Here is a 23,952-nt window from a genome sequence, read left to right as displayed (position 1 = left end):
CCGGGCGGTTGATGGGATCGTCCGGTTGTGATCACCTGACACTTGCAGCTGTTTCTGTTTCGCAACAACAACCACATCGGTCTTGTTATGACAGGAAGTGGCTGTAGTGTTAGTTTAAGAAAATATGAAGTGCTTCGAGGATCATATGGAAACTGTGATATCTTGGTTTGATGACTGCACGCAGGACCAGCAAACCGGGATACTGTTACAGTTGCTTTCAAGATGCAAGGTACGAAAGATGAAGATGTGATCCGGCTGGGATGAGCCTTTTACTTAGGTAGCGTCGGGTAGTTTGGCGCACCGGCGCCGGCGGCGCCGGCGCGCGGAGCGCGGTGCTGTGGTGGAGGGAGGTGGTGGTGGGCCGTATGCGTGGGGTGGGCATGCGTTTACGCGGCGGACATGTGGTAAATGAGGTTTGGTTTGTCGCTGTAGTGATAATTAAGGTGATTACCATAGACATTTTGATAATGAGATAATGTTTATGGATTCAGGACACCAGTCTATATGACCATTAATTGAGATGAACGTAACAATTACACAAAAAGGAAGATTTTGATAGTGATGGTATGGTGGTAGCTGTCTTTCTTGAGGAAAATGCTGATGATGAGGAGGAGGAGGGGATGGGGGGGGGGGGGGGGGGGGGGGGGGGATGATGAAAGTTGCAGCCTGCAATGTTGCAGGCCCACCGAACCGAGAGTGGGTGTATAGGCACTTATGAGGCAACAGTGGTTTGAAGGAAGTGGTTCCCACAATTGAATAGCCATCGAGTGATGCTGAGCACTGCTGTGTTGTTGACGAGGGAAGAAGGCCAAAGGGCGATGTTAGTAAATGCTGAATAAGGATTCAAAGGAAGAAGAAGAAAAAACAAGCGAACAAACAAACAAAGAAAGAAACTGAATACTAAAACTGTCACATTCAAATAAGATCTAGAAGGTATGATGGGCAGGGACAGTGTGTAATTGTGATCACTTATGACAATGTCCTCTAATTTTCAGATTGATTAATTTTTTAGATATGAAGTTTTACAGTCACATATCAAGTATTAAATTCACTGGCATGTTTGTTGCATTTTACGGATCATCAGCAATGAAAGCTTATATTCATTATAATCAAAGGGATGGTTTTAGTTTTGGTTGAGATGGGGATTCAGCTTTTAACTGTCTGTGAGATAATTAGGAACCACTTATGAAATACTAAAGAGCACACAATTCTAAGAGGAATTATTTGCTTTGTTTTGGATATCTCGGGCATTTCAAAACCAATTTTCATCAAGTAAACTTTGAATTCCTCTTAGAATTGTATGCTCTTCGATATTTCATAAGAGGTTTCTCATTATCTCACAAAAAAAAGTTGGAAACATGACGCCTCATTTCAACCAAAACTATTGTGGGAAAAATTGATTATGAATGATTTTGGGTAAGTAATAGAGTGTGTTGTTGTAGTGAAGGTACTCAGAATGTTAACATAAAAATTGCATCTTCAATCACACAAACAAAAGGCGTGCTCAAACAATCAATCTCCCTTCTTTTTCTTTATGATCTACCAGGAGAGAAATTCACACAAATAATTGAAATGACTCAAATATTCCCTTTTCTGTTTTTTTATTATTATTATAACTAACTCTGGTAGGTATGTTCAAATCAAAATATTGCACCAATCAAAAGAGTGTAATTTGACATCGTAAAACACTAAAAAATGTGGGAGTTAACATGTACGACATGTAGAATGTAGCGCTACAGAATACAATATCGATATGCAAATGAGGGCATACCAACAAAAAGTCAACTTCATTCAGTAAATGCAAGTGTTTGGCAATACCGGGTAAGTGTCCACAGTCCACGGTCTGTTAAACTGAGCAACTTTATCGTGCCGACTGGTGAAGGTAAGTGAATTGCTGTCGTAGAAGACCAAATTGAAGGTTTGGAACGGTGACAGAAAAAGGGGCTCGACGAACGGAATCCTGCGGAGCTGAGCGGACGCGAAGATGCAACGAAGAGCTCGATGCGGGGATCGTTCGGAGACTTGAAGTGATGCGACACTCCGTCGTACAGGGCTGAAGAGCCAACGGAGGTTGAGATGAATTGCAGGTCTCTACCAGCGCTGTGAGTCGGCGGGAGGCTGAAGAAAATGAGTTCGACAGGACAGTGAGTCGCCTGGAACGATGTAACGTGGGATGCTCAGCCGGACAGTGGGTCGTCCATGGCAGGAGCGATGGATGTTGCGGTCATTCGACGACAATGTCAATGAAACGTGTCGGAGGACAAATAAATGAACGTTCTGTGCAGGAGGCAACAAAAACTGCGAAGCTCCAAATTAAACTGTGACAAATTAAGTTCCAAATTAAACTGTGACAAATTAAACTGGCCAAAACACAGGGCTGCTACACACAAAGTAATAAGTGGCTAATCGAGCCACTACACTATCATCCCTGAAATGGTTACAACCAGTTTATTTCACAAGGAAAGTGACTGAAAGATTGAATCATTTTTGAACTGCCCATAGTTACCAGTACAGCTCCAATTCAAAGCAGTTCATCACCACCTGGTGATTTGTGTTTCAATTTTGTATTTTTTTCATGATTTAGCCTCTTCAGATCAAAGCACTGTATGCGAAACTTGAGCCCCTGCTTGCCGTTGACTTCACCGAGTACCTCCCAGCGGAATTGGTAGACAGGGTCTTCATGTACCTCTCTGTGAGTGACCTCTGTGAGGTTGCCAAGTGCAGTACGAGATGGAGGGAAGCTGCCAACAGTGAAATCCTGTGGTATGAACGCCAATTACTTTCAATGTTCAGCATCAGAGTTTAAATTTCTTGAGAGGATTTGGATTGTCATGTGATGCAGTTTTGATCATGGATACATTTATGTGACCAGGGATGCATCCGGACAAGTTTACAAAATGCACATCCTGTGGTATGAACACTGGTCAAGTGCTTCCATTGTTAAACATCAGTTTCAATTTCTTGAGAGAATTTGGGTCGTCATGTGATGCAGTTTTGATTGTGGATGCTGTTATGACCAGGGATGCTTGGGAAAGTTTATAAAGTGAACACACATAGAGGCTTCAACTGTCTATGGCATCTCAAAAATTGTCAGTTTGAGATTTTGTCCTTCAACTGGGTTTCCACTTCAATCAAAACCTAATTTAATTACCCAGTGCTATGATTAAACATGCCTTTGTCTGCAATTGATGTTGTAAACAGCTTAGAAGTGTTTTCCCACTATAACCCTGTACCGGTACAGTGTACCATGAAATTATTTCAATTTTAGTTATCCATCGTTAAGTGAAGTGTAGAGCATGATTTACTTAAGTTCAAGAAGATTTATTTTTTGAATTGGTTGTCCCATAATATTCTCACTATTTGAATAATGAGTTATGTAAATGGGTTTCAAACTTTCCACTGTATTTGCTTATCAGAAAGACAGGGTGACTGTAATTAAAAATTTGTGCAAAAGTGTGAAACCAATGGTCAAGTTCTTGTGTGACCAACAGCTAAACTAAAATGTATGACAAGATCTTGAATAAAAGACCAGCACATTCTATGAAAGGGCTTGCTTTAAGATAAATTTGTAATGAGAATTTTTTTTTTTCGGGCACTTATCATTTCTTTATATCTGTTAAAAAAAAATAGCAACTGATTTTTTGTTTTATTTTATCTCCAGGCATCACCACTGTCAGAAGAAAAATTGGCTGCATTATGGCAGCATTCATGACTTGTGTCAAGAGCGCCCCTTCAGTCCACATCAGACCAGTATTGCCAACACTTCGCCGATGTTCACATTTGACTCTATCATCAACGGTTCGGGTGTCACATGTGGAGGTAGCCATTATGCACAAAACTTCATCTAACATCTCTCTTGTGCCATAGACATTGGTTGAATTACCTGTATGCATTCGTGGAAATTACTCTGATTTTGGGGAAGGTGGGGATTTTTGGGAATTATCGTATTGATTTGTGTTCAACACAATCGCTACTACTAAAGGCATACAAGAGATCTTGGAAAATAGGTATGCTGTTGTATTATCTCTTTTAATGAAACTTATGTCTTCCATTCAGTAATTATTTTTTAATTGATGTCCTGTAGCTATAGCTTTTATCACTGGTTTAACATCAAAATACCTGTTTTAACAAGCTAATCTGTGTCTGTTCTGTCTGTCTGCAAATGTGTACTCAACCATTCGTGAACATGTAATGTGAAAACCAAGTGTGCAGGCAAGTGTGGTGCCTTATTTATATCAAACCTTGAAAATAAAATAATACAGACGTGAGTTAAAGGGATCGGACAGTTTTGGTTGAGACCTAATTCCAGGTTTCTAACATTTTTTTTGTGAGATAATGAGAAACCTCTCATGAAATATGAAAGAGCATGTAATTCTATGACGAATTCAACGTTTATTTGATGAAAATTAGTTTTGAAATGGCTGAGACATCCAAGAAAGAGCGATTCTAATAAAGTGTGGGACCCACACTTTATTACGATCACTTTGTTTTACTTTGTTTTTGGATGTTTCAGTCATTCCAAACCCAATTTTCATCAAATAAACTTTGAATTCCTCTTAAAATGGTACGCTCTGCACTACATCATAAGTGCTTTGGTGGTATCCCGCAAAAAGTTTAAAGCCCAATTCTCATCTACACCAATACTGTACCATCCCTTTAACTTTTGTGAAGCTTTTGATTTATAAGTTTCCATGTCTGAGGCTATGATGTCAAACATTTAAAAATTTCATTTTGCTTCAGACAAAGATTCTGCTAGGATCAATTGCCCCGGCCCCTTTTGACTCCACATTTAGAAATAGAAGATGATAAGTCCATTGTATGTCCCAGGGGGTTAATTGAAAACTGAAAATTAACTGACAATATTTGACAGTCCCTTTCCTCTTTCAACTTTGCCATGCAGGTGCTATTAGTCCAGAATCAAATTCCCTTCAGTCAACATGCAGGTGGAAAGAAGTCTACATGAGGGCCCATCATCTGGACCTCAACTGGGCCCTGGGCCGCTACAAAGTGGTCCCGGCCCTTAGGGGTCACCGTGAAACAGTCACCTGTCTTGACTGCGATGGTGAGAACAGTCATACATTAATTGTACATTCTTTGATTTAGATCTAGATGTCATTTTATGTCTGTATTTCTATTTCCTTGGTTGCAGGGTACCTTAAGAAAAAATATGTATTTTGTAAACACATTTAAAAAATATATATATTTTTCTTTTAACATTGAGAAAAAAATATATATGACTACTTCCTGAAATATAACTGTTTTAAAAAGAAAGGTTGCTAAGAGGAAAATTACTTTAGAAGTATATTAAGATTTTTTAATAGCTTTTTACAATTCTTCAGCAATTTCTTTCAAAGTTTTTTTTTTTCTCTTAGTCCTGAAGAACAGGCACTAAAATGAGTAAAGGTCAGTTCTCTTGGATTAATATGATTTTTTTTAAACTGTACTTTTTGAGTCATATAGCAGCATGTACATTTGTGAAATACATATTATACATAAGAATTAAACATATATATTCATCTGCTCACATTGCTTTATCAGGGACGTTGATTGTGAGTGGCAGCAGAGATAGGACAGTCAGGATATGGAGCATGTTCACCCTGGAATGCATCAACGTCATAGATGCCCACACCGATGCTGTAACTTGCCTCAAGATGAAGGTGAGGTTGTTTTGATGTCTACTTAAAAAGACAATGTCACACAAATATATGAGAATTCCACCAAAAACTAATAATGTTTTTTTTTTAATGAAAAGGACACATTCCCTCGACCTGTTACTGACACGTGTTAAGGGTGATATTGTTGCCCCTACTTTCTGAAAGAGGTAAGTCAAGTGCTCTTTCATTTTGCTTGAAATTTGAAAATTACAAATTCAAAAAATTACATGTGCTCCCCTTCCCCTCAAAAAAAGAAGAAAAAAAGAATTGAAACAAACAAGAAATATATGCACCTATGGCCATGGGCAAAATTACAAGAAAAGAAAGTGATATGAGTTCATATTGTGAGATTACACTGTTTGACTTCTTGTATTTCAAAATCATAATCAGAATCATTTCATATTTGCTCAGAAGAATGCCAGGTGATGATTGCTGTTGTTTTTCCATGACAGATATGATCTTCAAATTCATGAAATTCTTTTGTCGAGATGTTTTTCTTGCATCTGATTGACAAATTGCCCTACATCGACGTAAATAAGCACTGAATTGATCACTGTCTTTTATGTACGCCCATGCTTTTTTATCGTGGCTACTACTAAAAAAAAAAAAACTGATCAATTCTGTGCTTATTTACGTCGATGTAGGGCAATTTGTCAATCAGTCGCAAAGATATGATCTTTGTTTTCAATGTCATTATGATGATAGACAAAAGTAGAGGAATTGTTTGTCCAATTTATGATTTTATGTGTTACATTCCACACATTCCCTAGAATGGCCTCCTAGTAACAGGCAGTGGAGATCGGCTCATACGCATCTTCGAGATTAAGACAGGGAGGTGCTTGAAATCACTTCCAGGTCACAATGGATCCGTGGATCATGTGTGTTTCCATGGCGACATGATTGTCAGTGCCTCAAGTGATAGGTCAGTGCACTTTGTATTCATATTTCTCGTTATGGATAATGCACATTCATGGAGAGATTTTACTTTTTTTTTTCTTTTTTCTTTTGTTAAAGGGATGGTATAGTATTGGTGGAGGTAAGGATTGGGCTTTTAACCTTGTGCGAGATACCAAGAAGCCACTTTTAAGATAGTACAGAGCATACCATTTTAAGAGGAATTTGGAGTTTGTTTGATGAAAATCGGTTTTGAAATTGCTGAGACATCCCAAAACAAAGTGAAACTAGAGAGGGGCCGTTAAAGGCGGCAGACCCACGCCTGAAGTACAAAGTCGGGGTAAACATAATGTGCATTCGGTCATCTACCAGAATTCGGTCACTTAATTGCCAGTGTGCTTTATCACCAGCCAGTGAGTTCTACCAAAGATCGTACACTGAGGTGTACGATCTTTGGTTCTACAGTCACATCACACGCAAAGTCACATCATTTCACATACGGTAACACTCATTCACAATAGGAAAGTCCTTTAGTCTCCTCCAAAAATCCATCAAATATCCCAAATTCCACCGTCAAAAGTGCAGAATCGGAACTTTTCCAAGCGCACGCGAATTAAGTCCAGTTTTAAGAGTATTGTCTACGCGACGGGTCGCCGAAAAAGCGCTAAAAATCGAGAAATACGCCGTTTTCTTGCGGGATATTTTGATTATAGCAAGCCGAGAGTGTGATGATATCAAAGGTCGTATGAGTGTACGATCTTTGATGGTATCCACAAAAGCGCAAAAGAAAAACAAAATTTACGTACCCCCCAGGCAATTACCCCTATGATTAGTGTCTACGGGAATTATTCAATGCAAGGGTTGAATGCAATGTCTACTGCACCAGCATTCGGTCACTAACGAGCGCCGCAACGTCCCCGATGCAATTTTGCACCAACAGTGTAGAGCGCGATGCATTGTCAGCGGCCTTGCACACGCATTGACATTGAGCGCGCATATCGTGCAGTGTGACTGCGACCGAGCAAATGCTCCTCCAACGAAAAAAGCAATCAATGTTAATTTGAAAAACCATCAAAATACGGGCCAGTTTGTGACGACGGAGAACAAACTTTCATAAATCTAGAAGGACATAGTCCCTCAAATAGGCCTAAACGTAAATTTCGGAATTCTTACGAACACTTGAGCAGCGAAGTCGGATCGTTTGGGAGTTTATGTGTTCGTATGGTAGCGGAAAATCGCAAAGTGAGAAACGGGAAATTTTCGGAGTGGTCACTATATCATGGGGTCAAAACTTCAAGGTCACACAGAATTTGCAAGGGTCAACCGATTATCACCAAAATCTAATCGATTCTTTCCTGCCATTATCCAAACATCCCCTGAACATTTCGTGCAAATCCGTTTACCCGTTCTCTTCTTATCTTGTACACAAACAAACAAACAAACAAACAAACAAACAAACAAACAAACAAACAAACAAACAAACAAACATATGGAACCCTTTACATAACCCCCTGCCGATTTTCATCGGCGTGGGTAACAAAGTGATCCTAATAAAAGGTGAGTCCCACCTTTTATTAGGATTGCTTTGTTTTGGATATCTTAGACCAAAGCCAATTCTCATCAAATAAACTTTGAATTCCTCTCAGAATTACATGCTGTTTGACATTTCATTAGAGGTTTCTCATTATTTCACCAAAAGTTAGGTCTCAACCAAAACTATACGATCCCTTTAACAAGATCAGACATTTACCTTTTTTGATAGACCTCCTTGTAGTGGGGGAAATGTTTGGGAGAATCTACTGATTAGCATAGTCTCTTTTTTTTTCCTTTGGTTAATTATGGTTGGGGGTATTTTACATGCCATTTGCTTGCATGTGGAAGTGTATTGTTAGCACATGTTGTTATATGTGTGCTTGTTCTTAATGGTCATGCATTGTTTGTATATGGTTTATCAAAGTGGAATACACAAAAAAAAACCCACAGCTAAAGTGGTAAATAAGCAAATAAACAAATAAACACTAGTTCTCCTATACTCATAACCTGATCATAAATACATGCTATGGTTCACAATAGTATTATATCTTTTTATGACAAACTTGTAGGAGTTATTTTGTGTATGTGTATGTGTATGTGTGTGTGTGTGTGTGTGTGTGTGTGTGTGTGCCTTTCTTTCTGTCTATCAATCAGTGAGGAAGAAAAGAATATAACAATTCAATTAATCAACTGAAGGCTGATTTATTCAGTACCCTTCGAGAAATATGCACAATTTGTTAAAATTTCCATAGTGATCATAAAGATGACTCAAGTACGATATGAGCAAAACCAAGGTCAGAATTTTTTGTGAATATCTCATTATTCTGTTAAATTCCTTTGACTCTGTATTGAATTTCATCTTTTTGAAATTGCTGTTTTCAATCAATACTTTTGATTTTGAAAGATGATCCTTTCTGAGTTTTGTCAGTCAATCTAGAGAGTAGTTTTGATATTGATTAAGCTACAAGTACATCGGGTCCTCAGATTTTTCATTCTCAGGGTCTTGTAGGTTAGAGCTCTCCCATATAGAGGCACGGTCAGACTGGCAAAAGATCCTCAAAATTTTGCCAGTGTGAGCGCAAACATCCCGCAAAAATTACCACAAAACTTCTTGCTCCAACTAGGGATATTTCCCCTACCCCCACCAAACTTCTCAATCTTTTGCCAGTGTGACCGTTAGAAACTGAAACCTTGCGATCTCTGTCGTGTGACCAGTCCACCACCTGTTTGCGGACAGTACCTCCAAAGCGTATTTCTATTGTGTTGTAAAAGTGCTCAATGTTATGTTACAATCACTAGCCATCAGATGGCACGCTCTTTCTTCTTCCTTGCGCACCCGCACTATTAAATGACCAAAACTTCTTGATCCAATGCGTAAAGATCAAGAAATTTGGCTGCCAGTGTGACCAGACGACCAAAGATGACGAAGGCTTCGTGATCTTAAACTTTTTGATCTTTTTCCAGTCTGACCACACCTTATGTGTGTCTTGATTTTATTTCTTTAGATCAATAAGGGTTTGGTCATGGCCTGGCGGTGGTTGTAAGCATGTGCTTCGAGGACACAGTGATGACATACAGGTTTGTATTTATTTCGATACTTCAGTATCACATCATTCATTATACACATCATTTGTGTACATGATACCAGTTGTTAACTAATATTTGTGACCCGCTACAACAAAAGGATCCGAAAGTCGGGGAAGGGCAATTTTCAGAAAATGGCATGAGATTATTCCCCTACTCTTTTACTTTAATTTCATATATAGCACAACTCATAAAAGTACTCGGTTGAGGAGATATCAATGATTTTACTAACGCATGTCAAGTGGTTGAGGAAATCAGAGTTTCGAGAAAAGCACCTTCAAAGTTTTCCTTCTGACAAGGGGAGCGAGACAGTTTTCACCGCTTGACAATAGAAGGCACGCTCCTAGCAATGTTCATTCAAGCTTAGCGCCAGCAGTCTACGCACGACCAATCAGTATTCAGGATGCCACGCACTGACCAATAAGATCACTCCCTCGTTGCTAGGGGCAGAGTCTAGCTGCGGCGCTAAATCCAAATCTTCGGACACGCTTCTGTTACTTTGAAAGTCGGAAAATCATGGCCCAGAAAAACGCTGATTTCTTGCCTTTCCTTTCATCATTGAGCTTCAAAATTTTGCAGATGATAAAGAAAACATTAGCCTACAAAATTATGCCAAAAACAGAAATCAGATTGTTTTGCCCAATTATGATGATGTGACTTCAAACTCGATTTTCTCGGCTCAGCCGTCAGCGACTTTAGGATCCTTTTGTTGTAGCGGGTCACATTTGTTCCTGTGCCTAACGCATTTTTAATTTAGTGTTAGCAACATTTGATTTGCATGTGATTCCTTTTAACCTTGTATTAACCAGTTCCATTGGCAGTGCATGTGCAGTGCATTTAAAATGCTTTCAAAACAATAGGTGTTAAGAAGATAAACAATGGATTTGGCAAAACAATGGGCTTGGCAAAACAATGGGCTTGGCAGAACATACAACAGGTGTAAATTATAACAACATACAGGAGGTGTGAAAAAAATATACAACACATGGAATGCCACATGAAAGGGGGGACACAAAAATAACAGGTGTTAAAAAAATAAACAATGGGTGTAACATTAGTGGGACAAAACATAAAACAGGTGTGAAAAAAAATGAACAATGCATGGAATGCCACATGGAAGAGGTGTGAAAAATAAACAACAGGTGTAGGCCTAAAGTAATGCACACCATGTATCAGGAGACTCGTCAGACCTGATTATCTCTTATAGCACCTTCTCTGTCAAAAATAACTGCAGCCTTTGTACTTAAATTCACACCTCAACATGCACAACTGTGAACACAGTCAAGAGAAACAGGGCAGTTAGCCCATGAATCCACCCATCAATAAATAAACAAACAAAACAAATAGACAAACGCAAAATAAAATTGAAAGCTTCTTATCGTATTAGACATGTCTTTATTATTATTGTTTTTTTTTTGGGGGGGGGGGGTTCATTGCCTATAACATGAAAGTTGGCCTTTTACATATATCCTGTGATAAATATTTTTTCTTTTTTTTAAAGTTTTTACTGATGATATAAGTACACATGCAGTTGAAACGGATGAGTATGTGTCTGGTTCCTGCAGTCTTGCATCAGCTGCTGAGAAGAATAAGTGACTGACGGCAATTGGCCCCATTCTCTTTCTTTTTGTTTTTTGGCAGTACTTGGGACTCAACAGAGACACGGCGGTCAGTACATCGTGGGACACAACGGTCAGAGTGTGGGATATGGTCAGGGGTATCTGCCTCCATGTTCTGCATGGACACACAGAAGGTTAGCAGAGGAGCACCAAATCCCTTTCTGTCAGCTCATCGTCAATTCATAAATGATAATTAGATGCCATGACCTATTGCATTAAAGGCTTAAAGTGTTTTGGATGTCAAATGGATGACCTTTGGTATGGTGCTACTGAATTTGATACAATTCTAGTGTCTGCAGAAAAAGTCTAGCTAGCGGTTGTTCATGATCATCTATGCAATATCGTGAAAGAATTTTGTACACGGTATTGTTTTCTTGTGAAGAACTCCATCTCCCTACATTAAGTGTAGTAATGCACACTTGCAGCAGCTGGTTTGTATGAAATAACCATAGTACATGTATGTGCATGGTAGCATTACAAGTCATCTAAGTTTATTTCCGTGCATAAGTGCGTATTGTTGCAGCTCATTTGCTCAAGTCTAATTTGAGACTTAGCATATGATGACCCAGTGTCTTTTTAAAAAATACAGTATATATAGTTGCCAAACAATTAATGGCTGTAGAAGAAAACTGACATGCTGTGATATGGCCCAAACCAATTACAGAAAAGGGTTGATGGGCAAAATATGTGTTTATGTTTTCACCAGCAAGATGTTTTGTTTAGAAGATAAAGGCATGTTTATCCTTGTAAATTATGCAAATCACTATACAGTTATTCTCATAGTTGCAGTATGTTTTTTTTAATAGTAAATACTCATACATGCTCAGTCTGGATACGAGTTACATACCAGTTATGATCGGTTTATATGTCAAAGGGTGCGTTTATCAACTCTTTTTTACGGCAGAAACAGGTTTTCCAAACAGCTTTCAAGGAATTTTTACGAGTTGATAAACGCAAAGCTGTTTTGAAAGCCCTTTCGGAAAGTCTTTATTAAAGCCGCAAATTTGTGGCTTTCCAAACAGGTTTCCTAAACAGGTTTTCAGGAACCTGTTTGTAACAGCCTTTTGAAGTTGATAAATGCAAAGCTGTTTTGAAACGGCTTTGTAGTATTGTACTGCAGTTACGAGCAATGCACGCCTTATATGACCTCTTCTCCTCGGGTTGAATTGCGCAATGCAGCTGTGCAGTGACAGGCCAGTTATCATGTTCGTGAAGAGTTGATAAACACAACTATTTTGGAAGCCGTTTCTAAAGGGCTTTGGAAACGGCTTACGAAAGAGCTTTGGAAATGGCTTTTGAAAGCCGTTTAAACAGGGGAAAGTTGATAAACGCAGCCAAACACAATCAGTGAGGTGAATCTCCAGCTCTGAATTCACTTTTTACTGTGTATTCTACTTGTGTGACATTTTCTGATCAAAGATGCTCCACAGCATGATTTAAGACAAAGATAAGTATGGGAAATATGTCCCTGTTTTCTGTGACATGTTCTCTTCAGGTGTGATGTGCTGCAAGTTTGACGATCGCATCATCGTCAGCGGCGGGGGCGACGGTCACATCAAGATCTGGGATGCACACGTCGGAGTCTGCGTGAAGACTTTGGAAGGGCACTCTGATGAAGTGGTGAGAAATATTTTCACCATTTCCATCGAGTCAAGTATTAAGGAAAAGTAATGATTTAGCTTCACAGATTCTGTACAATGTATTTAAATCCCATTCTGATTCTGAATTGATGGTAAGTGTTATTCTGAATTCAAATTATCGTACATCATACCTTTTAATCAGCCAATACTTGGAGGATCAGAAAAACTGATTTCTAGATTATGCACCAAGATCCCCAGTGTTTTCCTGGTAGGTCTTCACAGGATGTTGTTGACTATTTACTGCATGTACTCTCCTGTAATATTTACTCACAAAACATTGTCTTTTGTCCCATTGCAATTGCAGTATTGTGTGGATTACAATGCCAGCATTATAGCCTCGGGTTCAGCGGACAGCACTGTAAGGTTATGGAATTTTGAGGGTAAGTCGTATCTTTTTTCTTCGCCTCTACCAAGGACTGGTGCAACAGGCATTGTGTTTTGGGGTTGTCAGTTTTGTGTGTTTGTGTGTCTGTCTATTCATCTATCCATTCATGATCCATCCATTCATGAGTAATAATTTCTTTTTATAAAATGGGTTCAAGAATGTAGCCCATTGGAAGCGCTGAAATGAGTCACGTGCGCGTGCATTAATTTCTCACTAACATACACGGCCTGACGTCACAATGTTTACACTAGCAGTACGCACTACTCAATCAGTTGTTACAAGTGCGTTGCGCGCTACTATACGCGCTGTCAATCCTGTAAACAACTTCTAGTTCAGGCTGCCGGCCGGCCTTTCTTGTGCATAACATGTGGCGTACGTATACTCTTATACGTACAGTACTTATATGTGCGGGATTTCCGAGTGCAACGTGCGTAAATGTTTGGGACAAACATCTTCGGACATCTTGACTTTTGAGCGAGTGCTACATGTAGCTGACTGGTATTGACCCACAAAGATACGTGAAAAATGCTGTTAGTTTTCAACCCATTTTATAAAACAAATGATGCACAAGATTATTTCGTGGCGTTAGTGAAGGTAGTACGCACTCTATCCTGTGCATCATTTGTATATTACTGGAATGTCTTCAGAGAACATTCAGGTAATTTGATGAAACTTGATGTGTGTATTGCTATTGAGATATGAGGTGATATGAGGTGATGTATATATATATATATATATATATATACAGTCAAACCTGTCTATAGCGGCCACCCAAGGGAGACAGGAAAAGTGGCCGTTATAGACAGGTGGCCGCTATAGACAGGTAAACCAGCTTTGTGTGCATTGCTTACATGTACATGTATCATCGTTGTATCCTTACATGTACATGTATGTGTGTGCGTATGCACACACCGTATGTTTCATGCATTTGACCATGCCGGTGTACTAGTATATGAAATTGTTGCACAATAGTATGTGTATGGTCGTTTAGAAAGCTTAAAACTAGTGCATTATTATGACTGAATGAGGGATTAATGCAGCTGCGGCGATCACTGAACGTTGTCCGCACGGCTACAAAGCAGAAAAACAGCAGAAATATCGGCTCGGCTACGGCTCCATTGGGGTTTTGGCCGCTATAGACGGGTTAAAATCTACCGTGGGAAACAAAATCTGTGGCCGCTGGCCGCGTTAGACAGGTGGCCGCTATACACAGGGTCTTTAACAGGGATTTTCTCTTGGGGGGATTTTTCAGCGGCCGCTATAGACAGGTGGCCGCTATAGACAGGTGGCCGCTAAGGCAGGTTTGACTGTATATATATATATATATATATATATATATATATATATATATATATATATATGTATATATATATATATATATATACACATATTTATGTATATATATATATATATATACACTCAGCAAAAAAAGTAAGTTCCCCCCTAACATTTTTGGATATATCTCAAAAAGTATTTTACGGATGTTCATAATTCGAACGGGAATGGATAGGGAATTTCATTACTCAAAACATGAATGGCATATCATTGCCACCAGATATCATTATTGGTGTAAAAAATCGCATTTTATGTCAAAATGCATGGGAAAAAAAGTTGCACTTTAGGCCATAGAGAGCATATTGTATACATTTCCTCAAATGATCTTTTTAAATTGTGTAATTCTCAGGAATTTCTTCAGGTACAATGTGCTTCCCTATTAAACAGATGTTATGCATACTTTTTGAACAATAGGCCTTCTCAATATGAAAATATTGGTAGAAGCCATGTGATTTGTAATTCCAATTCAGGTTGATCACATTAATGTGCCTGTGGGCATTTTGCATCATGCCCTCAAGTTGTAGATCAGTTTGCTGAGGGAAATGGCATCGAACGTATGGAGTGGCCTGCAAGATCCCCTGACTGTAATCCAGTAGAGAATCTTTGGGATATCATTAAGTGGAAAGCGAGCAAGAAGTTGAAAGATGACACTTCACTGCAAGAATTTCAGCGCATCTTGCAGAGAGCATAGACCAACATTGAGCAGCGCCAAGTACAAACTTTAGTTAACAGTTTGAGGAGGAGATGGCGGCTGGTCATTGCGGGTGGTGGACATATCAATTATCAAATACTTCACTATATGCTCATGAAAAGAAAGAGATAGAGAAATATGCAATAACCCATGCTTAAATGTTCAGAATCATGAGTGATTGTTTGATTATTTGTGTAAAAGTCATTGCAAATCACTAAAGTGCAACTTTTGTTTCCATGCATTTTGACATAAAATGCATTTTTTCACACCAATAATGATATCTGGTGGCAATGATTTTCCACTCATGTTATGAGTAATACAATTCTTTATCCATTTCCGTTTGAATTATGAAAATCGGTTGAATACTTTTTGAGATATATCCACAAATGCTAGGGGGGAACTTACTTTTTTTGCTGAGTGTATATATATATATATATATATATATACATACATAAATATGTATATGTATATGTATATATATATATATATATATATATATATATATATATGTATATATACATATTTATATATATACAGCACTGTATATATATATATATATATATATATATATATATATATATATACATACATAAATATGTATATGTATATGTATATATATATATATATATATATGTATATATATATATATATATATATATATATATATATATATATATATATATATATATATATGTATATATATGTATGAGTATATATGTCGAGGGATCAAAGGTCAAAAGTCACAGGATCAATGTCAGAAGCCAAACTTTCATAGTATTGGCAATGGTTAAAAAAGACAAAATTATAAGATTTATAATGCCTTATAACTTCATTCAATAACAAGCTTTAAAGCCTCTTTTTTTGTTTGTTGGTTTGGTGTTTTGTTGTTTTTACTTGGAGATTGTTTTATGGAATGACTACCCTGTTTCTGTTGATTGTACCCTCGTGTATGTTGAGGTCTGTGAATGTGGGTAGGCAGGCTATGATAATTTTGGACAGAGAGGGAGCCATTTTGAGATAATGGGGTCTGAAGGGTCTTGTGATTCTGAATACAATATACTTACAGTGAAATGAGTCACCTATTACATATTTCCTCAAACATCACCCACATTGCTTTACACCTGTTGTTTATTTTTCACACCTCTTCCATGTGGCATTCCATGCATTGTTTATATTTTTTTCACACCTATTGTAGGTTGCTATACACCTGTCGTGTGTTTTTGCCTTTTCTTTTGTTCATATTTTTCACACCTGTTGTATGTTTATGCCTTATCTTTTGTTCATGTTTTTCACACCTGTTGTATGTTTTTGCCTTATCTTTTATTCATTTTTTTCACACCTGTTGTATGTTTTTGCCTTATCTTTTATTCATGTTTTTCCACACCTGTTTTATGTTTTTGCCTTACCTATTGTTCATGTTTTTCACACCTGTTTTTTTTTTCTCTCTCTCACACTACATGCATATTTTGGTACCCTCTTGGATAGTTCCTCCACCTGCTGGCATTACTGTACACCTGTTGTGTATGTTTCCCCCCACAGGTGTTTGCCTGAGTGTGATGAAGGAACACATAGGTGTGGTCCGCTGCCTGAGTCTGACCAATGGGAGGCTGGTGACAGGGGGTGACCGCAAGAAAATTGTGGTCTGGGATGCAAAGGTGAGTTCGTACTTGCATGAAGAGATGTTATGGCTCTGTGAATAACACCATGGATTCTTAATTGTGAAGTCCTTGATTCAAGTCCATCCGGCATCAGGAGTTGTACCGCGGGCAAGAGACTTTATTCTCTTTCCCATGTCCTTCAGAGGGGACGTAAAGCTGTCAATTCCATGGTTGCTTGTTGTTCGGCATAGGAGTTCTTACTCAGCAATCATGTAAGATAAATTCACCCTTTGATTATAGATTGGAGGTCACTGGTTATGGAAAAATTGTTGCTGCTCAGCTGGAAAACTATTTGAAATTGTGGATCACAATTACATGTATATCACTAGTGTGCTATTTGCACAGAAGGAGCATGAAATCTGAAAGAACACCATGGTATGATGAGATTAATAGCTGAATGTGATCATATAATTCTCTGCACAAGTATAAATAATTTTGTTTGTTTGTTTGTTTGTTTGTTTGTTTATTTTGAGGGGGGGATCCTTGCTTAGTTTATGAATGAAGAGTTATTAGATCAACAATCCCTGATACATAAAACTGGACAATTTTTTTGGCATTGTGTATAGATGACACTGGAAAATTGTCTTTCTGAGGTTTCCTGTCTTTCTGATGGTACTTTAGACCTAAATTTTATGAAACAATAATGGTTCACTTGTTTCATCATGTCAAACACACTTTCCCTTTATTATGATTCAGACCCACCTTAATTGATTACCTTACCATGTATGTATGTCAGTGAGAGAATACTCTTTGCCAGGGTTGATAGTAACACTTATATCCTCCTATTCATCCATCCATCTATTCATCTCACTATGCACCCATCCATCCATCCAATGAACACATCTCCCTTTCTGACCATCTGTACTATCTATATCTATCCTTCTACCTATCCCATAATGTATGTTTTTCTCTTCTGGCTGTATCAGTCTATCCATCTACTGTAAAACATGATATATTCGCGGCATGAAATTTTTGCGAATTGGAGCCGACAGCCTTTTTCGCGGCATGAAATTTTCGCGAATTGCCACTGGCGTTCAATGCATGTAGTGTAGACAAAAACTTTCGCGTGCATTTTAATTTCGCGAATTTCGGCGCTCGCGAAATTCGCGAAATTTAAATGCACGCGAAAATTTCTCGTTTTACAGTATCTCTCACTTGATTTATTTTTGTTATTGTCTCTCTATATACAATCTGTCAATCCACATACATCTCTCTTCATTTATTTCTGTTGTCATCTCTCTCTTTCTCTCTATTGTTCTGTCTGTCCATCTACCTCTCTTATTTATTTTTTTTTATTTTATTGTTCACTCATTAATAAATCTGTTTGTGTAATTCATGTGTATGATAATACATCCATGAACATATACATCCATTGTTTCAGGATGGAAGACAGCTGAATGTGGTCCATAGAAACCCAAGCCTCCTGCATCTCATGTGGACTAGTGATACCAAGATTGTGATTGCATCCCCCGAAGCTCCAGGGACGGTCACCATTCTCAGCTACTGGTAGATGGAGGAGGAGGAGGAGGAGGAGGAGTTCCTGCAGCTGTGCTTTCAGTATCATCACCTTGACTCATTTGTTTAAATTATGATCATTATGAATAATAATCATATCTTTATTGAAGGGGGTGCAAGGGAAGCTAGGGCTTGATTAAATGTCATTTTCAAAATTGTAATTGCATTCCCCAGAGCAACTAGTAGATGGTATGGAGGAGTTTCTGCTGCTGTGTTATGATATTATCACCTTTGAATTGTTTTTTTCCTCCCTTTCATTTATTATCGCTATTTATTTATTTATTTATTTGTTTATTTATTTATTTGTTTTGTTTTGTTTTGTTTTTTTGGGGGGAGGGAATGTGGGGGCTGGATTAAATCTCATTGTCAAGATTGTGATTGTATCCTTCAAAGCCACTGGTACCAGATTGGGTGGAGGAGTTCATATATGCAACTATGAGTTCAATGTCATCACCTTGATTCATCTTTTTGCCAATTTATAACTATTTTGTTTTGTTTTGTTTTTTCTGAGGGTGTAAGGAAAGAATGGGACTGGATTTAATCACAACTTTAATCTTCTGAACCTTGTTTGTGATTCACTTACACAGAGACTCCAACCCAAAGCACCTTCTGATCTGGAGATTCTCCCGCCTGAAACCCCTAGCAAACGGGAGACTCCAAGTTGATGTGTGCGAAGCGCGAAATTCCTAGGGTTCTAGATGCTCTTTTAGTCTTTGGTGCTTTATAAGGCTTATTTTTTTTCAACATACAATAGCAATAAATAAGAAATCCTTTCCAACGGGAGACACAGAGCCGGGGCGGGAGAAATTAAATCTCAAGCAGGAGAACGGGAGATTTTGCAAAAATGGTTTTCGGCGGGAGATCTCCCGTCGAAAACGAGAGAGTTGGAGTCTCTGCTTACATATGGTTTTGTTTTAATTCTCGAGATTGCCAATGTGCAAAAGACTTCTGCACAAGCTGCAGAGCCTTGTCACAGATGCACTGTGGGATTTCATGGGAGCATTGTCACTTCTGGTTGTTTTGCGCATTTCTCAGTTCCCATGCGATTCAATGCAATTTTTGTCAGCTTTTCTCTTGTTGCTGCCTTTTTTCTTCAGTTAGAATTAAGCTAAAAAAAAAAAAGAGTTGCGATTTGCGGTCACTGGATTCATGGTTCACTACGAGGCTTCAATGTGCTGGCCACATGATGGAGAGCGACAAAACCTTCAACAAAAAATACCTCTAGATAAAGACGGAATGTGACATGAGTGCATATTCAGCCAAAACAAGGTGAAGTTTGTCCCTTGAGCTATCCCATAATGCATCTAAAGCAATGCTCCCTGCAACGCACCTAGGTATTTGGCATACCGAGTATTGGTTTAGAACATGGTATAACCTTAAGAATCGTGGACCTCCTAACAAAACTACTCGCCAACTGCCTCGACAGATGATAGCTGCCTTCAAAATATCCAAATTACATGATTTGAGTCAAATGGTTTCATTGATAGAGGGTAATCCGTTTGTTCAGACTGGTAATATATTCCAGCTTACTCTTATACTACCATGAACATCTTTCAGGTGATATCCCAGTCTTGATTCAATTTTACCCAGGATTACATAAGAGAATAGTAATACTACACATGTGATGTTAATTGCACAAGAGTGTTACCAAGGAAGCTTCAATCAGCATTAAGTAGATTTAGGATAGTAGATCACATGGAAATGGCCTTGAGTGTGCAAACTTGCTGGGTAAAATAAAAGAAAAAAATCTCCCTAAAATCATTGAGCACTGCTTACCAGATGTAGAGGTTTTAGCAAGTGCACCATTTTTGTGATGGTGTTGTGTCCAGCACACCATCATGATTTGTTTTGTGCCAAATTTAAAGTGATGTATGTGTATAGGGGCCTATGTATGTATGTTGATGTATGTATATATGTATGTATGTGTATATGTATGTATGTATGTATGTATGTATGTATGTATTGTAATGTATGTATGTGTGTATGTATGTATGTATGTATGTATGTATGAAAGTGTGTATGTGGATCCTGTATGTATTCTAGATCCATTTCAACCACTCCTGAAATTGTCATACAAGTTAGAAATTCATGAAATATTGTACCAAGTGTTACAGAATGTTTATCTGCCAGTTCTTCCATCTTCCATGCCGTTCATTGACCCCAGGTCATGATGTATTAAAATTGTGTTCCATTTTCTCTCACTGATAGCCCACCCATAAGTGATGTATTCAATTCACCTGTGTGTCTTTTTATTCCATATTTTTTCCCTCAGGTATTCGTTCACATAAATTTTGATCGTCTTTTCACAAGACATCCATTCGGAGAGATATCATTAAAGGAGAACTCTGGATGATTTTCAGACTTTTACACTTGGAACAACTATAAATTGGTTAGACTGGGTAGAGTTTTGGTATTTTGTAGTGATTGGATAAGGAAGAAGAATGTTTTCAAAATGTTTAACAAATCACAATGAGCAAGGATGATGACATAGCAGCTTCACCATAAGAATGTGCGAGTGGGGGCTCAAGGAAGCAAAACAAAAGAAAAAAGCATGAATGAATTCTGCACAGGTGCAAGCAGTATTGTAATGGACTTACATTGCTACATTCCTGAAATATGTGAGCCTCCAACTTATGCATTCTTATGATGAAGATGCTATGTCTTCATCTTTGATCAGTGTGATTTGTTTTGGGGTTTTCACAGTATGTTATTTGTTTCTCTGCTCAAGGACCACAATTAATTCCACAAATCTAAACATGGAGCTGTCGAATTATGTACTACCTGATGTGAAATTATAAAAATTGCCTGGACTTCCCTTTTTTCATTGCTGTCGAGTCGTGCATGTCTTAAGCATACCAACAAGCAAGACTGGAAGTTAAGCGCCAGTGATCTGTGTGAAGGGTTAGAGCAGTAAATGGACTCTGGCTGCGTCAATGAAACTTGCCAATTTTGAAGGAACACACGTCGCATATCCACTGATGATCCAACTTAGTATCTTTGCTGTGCAGAATGGCATCCATAATGAAATGTACTATGTGCTGTTTGTCACTAGTTCATTTGGACAGAATGCTTGATGTTGTTCGTTTTGCCTAATTTTGTCGTATATGCGAAGTGTTTATAGAGGTTCTTGGTACAGTGCACTCCCATTATAACGAACACTGTTATAACGAAATTCCGGTTACAACAAAATAAAAATTCGGGCTGCAACATTATCAGCTTAATGTATTTTTATTGGTTATTTGTCTGGTTATAACAAAATTTTGACATAATGAAAGAAAACTGCCGGTCCCGAGGACTTCATTATAATGGGAGTCCACTGTAATGCGCCTTAGAGTGAGAAAACTTGTAAGAATTCCGTCCATGTCTGTGTGAAAAAACTGTCCAAAATATTAACTGTGTGACATATTTTTGCCATAATGTATGACTTAAAACAATACCATTAAATAATAGAGGAAATTTGCCTACTCTATCTCCTTTCTTTTCCATTTGTACTTCACTGGCTTGTTCAGTGAGTCTCCAGTAAGATTTATGTTTTGTACAAATCAACTTTTATGGACCTGGTTGAGTAGCTTTACTACACAGGATCATTTGTGACTAGCTGTGTATCCCAATACAGGGAAACCTTACTATATATAATGAGCTCACTTGCAACAAGGTACCACTTTGTACAAGGTGAATTCAATTTTCTCTTTTCTGTTTTAAGCTAGTCTCTTTTAACCCTAAAAAGACTGGGCTATTTTGGTAGCTCGAAAGACTTGGGGGGGGGGGGGGGAGGCCTAAAGGGCCCCCCCTTAAGATCTCTGCCGTGGATCGCGCGATCGCCGCGGAAATTTGCACAATGGTAGTGTGCGATGTAATCTACAAGATCGTATATTCAAATTTTCCAAAATAGTCTTCTTTTATTTTATTTTGATTAATTATGCTAATTTATGCGAGAAATCAGACTTTTTTATCTAAATCAGTAAATAAAGCTCCAAAAGTGCTCATTTTTGGTCTAGATATTCTTTGTAGCATTCTTAGCAAATGTACTTGAAAAAAAAATTCGGTATCAAAATTAATTTCTTATTTATTTTATTGTTTTATGAATTTCTTATGTATTTCTTTGTTTTTTCGACCTTTTGTTTTTGTTGTTTTTTCAGCAAAATTTGTGGCAGACCCTTTTTGAAGCATAATATTACTAAAACAAATTGATTTTAGCCATTGAGAGTAAAAATAAGCACATTTATATGAACCATGTGATAAAACTCAATTTGTATTGACTTTGTACACAAAATCACATTTTTGAGCCATTTTCGGTCTCACGTGCATGTACAAAAAGTTATGTAACTTCAGAACCGTACCCCCGGGCGTCACAAATTTGATGTCAAAATGTGCGGGAAACTCGAAAGAAAAAAGTCATAGAGCATTGCGGCGAGAGCATTGCGTGTTGCTGAGTAATCGCGCGAAATGTCGAGGGGGGCCTTTTAGGCCCCCCCCCCCCCCAGTCTTTTTAGGGTTAATCCATTCACAACGAAGTAGGATCAGCAATCCCGACGACTTCATTATTACAACATATCCCTACAGTTTCAAGCTTGCATCACACTACAATACTCATCACAACATCAAAAAACATTCTCTTCACTCAGATTTGTTGTCACTGTCTCTTTAATAAACATTTAATGCCACATGATATTTACACAAAATTGCATACTTTCAAGGGAAAAAAATCTACCTTGTAACATCCACAATGGTATTCTCAATCTACAATTACTGTCTCTATTGTACTCGAAATCACTTTCATCTTGTGAACAAATTATTTTGCTCAGAAAACCACAGGATAATGAGAGGACCACTTTCTCATTCATTATGGGTTCCACCCCAATTTTCCAGTTTTCCTTCAGAGTTGCTTCACAGATGTGCACTTGATTCACTCACATTACTGCATACACACCACATGAAGTCATCAGAAAGCTTTGAATGTATGTTTAATCACTGTATCTTCATTCAAGCACAGTGAATTTCTATTCAAATCAGCCTGAATCATAATCTCTTTGAGTACCATTTCACTCAGCAACTAGGCAGCTTTGAGAGAGAGTGGAAGAGAAACGGAAAGTCTGTAAGGCATATGGCCTTTAACATGAAGGCTGGCCTGATTCGCATATATTCAGGGATTCATGGAAGGAATTGTATACACCTTTATCACTGATCTGTAAGTACACACATAGCCGAAGAATCTCAACTGGAATCCAACTCCACCAATAAGTGTATGCTTCAATGCACATACTTGCTGACAGACAACTCCATTCTAGCAGGCTTGCACTAGTCATGCTGTTTGAATGTACTGTAAAAGTGGAAATTTTCGCAGTGTTCAAATTTTCTCGCATTTCGCGCAACGAGAAGCAAGCGCAAAAATAAAAGCACGCGAATATTTTTGCCTGCCATGTTCCAGTACTTGATGTCTTGAT

At 38.1% G+C, this 23,952-nt stretch overlaps 1 protein-coding gene across 1 annotated transcript; it reads left to right on the top strand.

The window, feature by feature from the left end:
• Positions 1-120: 120 nt before the first annotated feature.
• Positions 121-18,503, top strand: LOC139739536 (uncharacterized). The gene is made up of 12 exons (XM_071650135.1): positions 121-229; positions 2,585-2,763; positions 3,662-3,819; positions 4,901-5,062; positions 5,539-5,657; positions 6,425-6,576; positions 9,587-9,659; positions 11,307-11,418; positions 12,780-12,904; positions 13,229-13,304; positions 16,875-16,990; positions 18,375-18,503. The coding sequence occupies exons 1-12, from the start codon at positions 125-127 to the stop codon at positions 18,501-18,503; spliced, it is 1,506 nt and encodes a 501-aa protein (XP_071506236.1). The 5' UTR covers positions 121-124.
• The last annotated feature ends 5,449 nt before the right edge of the window (positions 18,504-23,952 follow it).

This window comes from Diadema antillarum, unplaced genomic scaffold (genome assembly GCF_040938485.1).
Source record: "Diadema antillarum isolate AM-2024a unplaced genomic scaffold, OU_Dant_1.0 seq00000803_RagTag, whole genome shotgun sequence".
Lineage (NCBI taxonomy): Eukaryota > Metazoa > Echinodermata > Echinoidea > Diadematoida > Diadematidae > Diadema > Diadema antillarum.
This window is presented reverse-complemented; position numbering and strand designations above follow the sequence as displayed.

Excerpts from the sequence above, each read along its gene's own strand:
- LOC139739536 (XM_071650135.1), top strand. The coding sequence starts at position 125 with ATGAAGTGCTTCGAGGATCATATGGAAACTGTGATATCTTGGTTTGAT. Across the intron at positions 2,764-3,661 it reads GCCAACAGTGAAATCCTGTG|GCATCACCACTGTCAGAAGA; the intron begins GTATGAACGCCA and ends TTTTATCTCCAG. Across the intron at positions 6,577-9,586 it reads GTCAGTGCCTCAAGTGATAG|ATCAATAAGGGTTTGGTCAT; the intron begins GTCAGTGCACTT and ends TTATTTCTTTAG.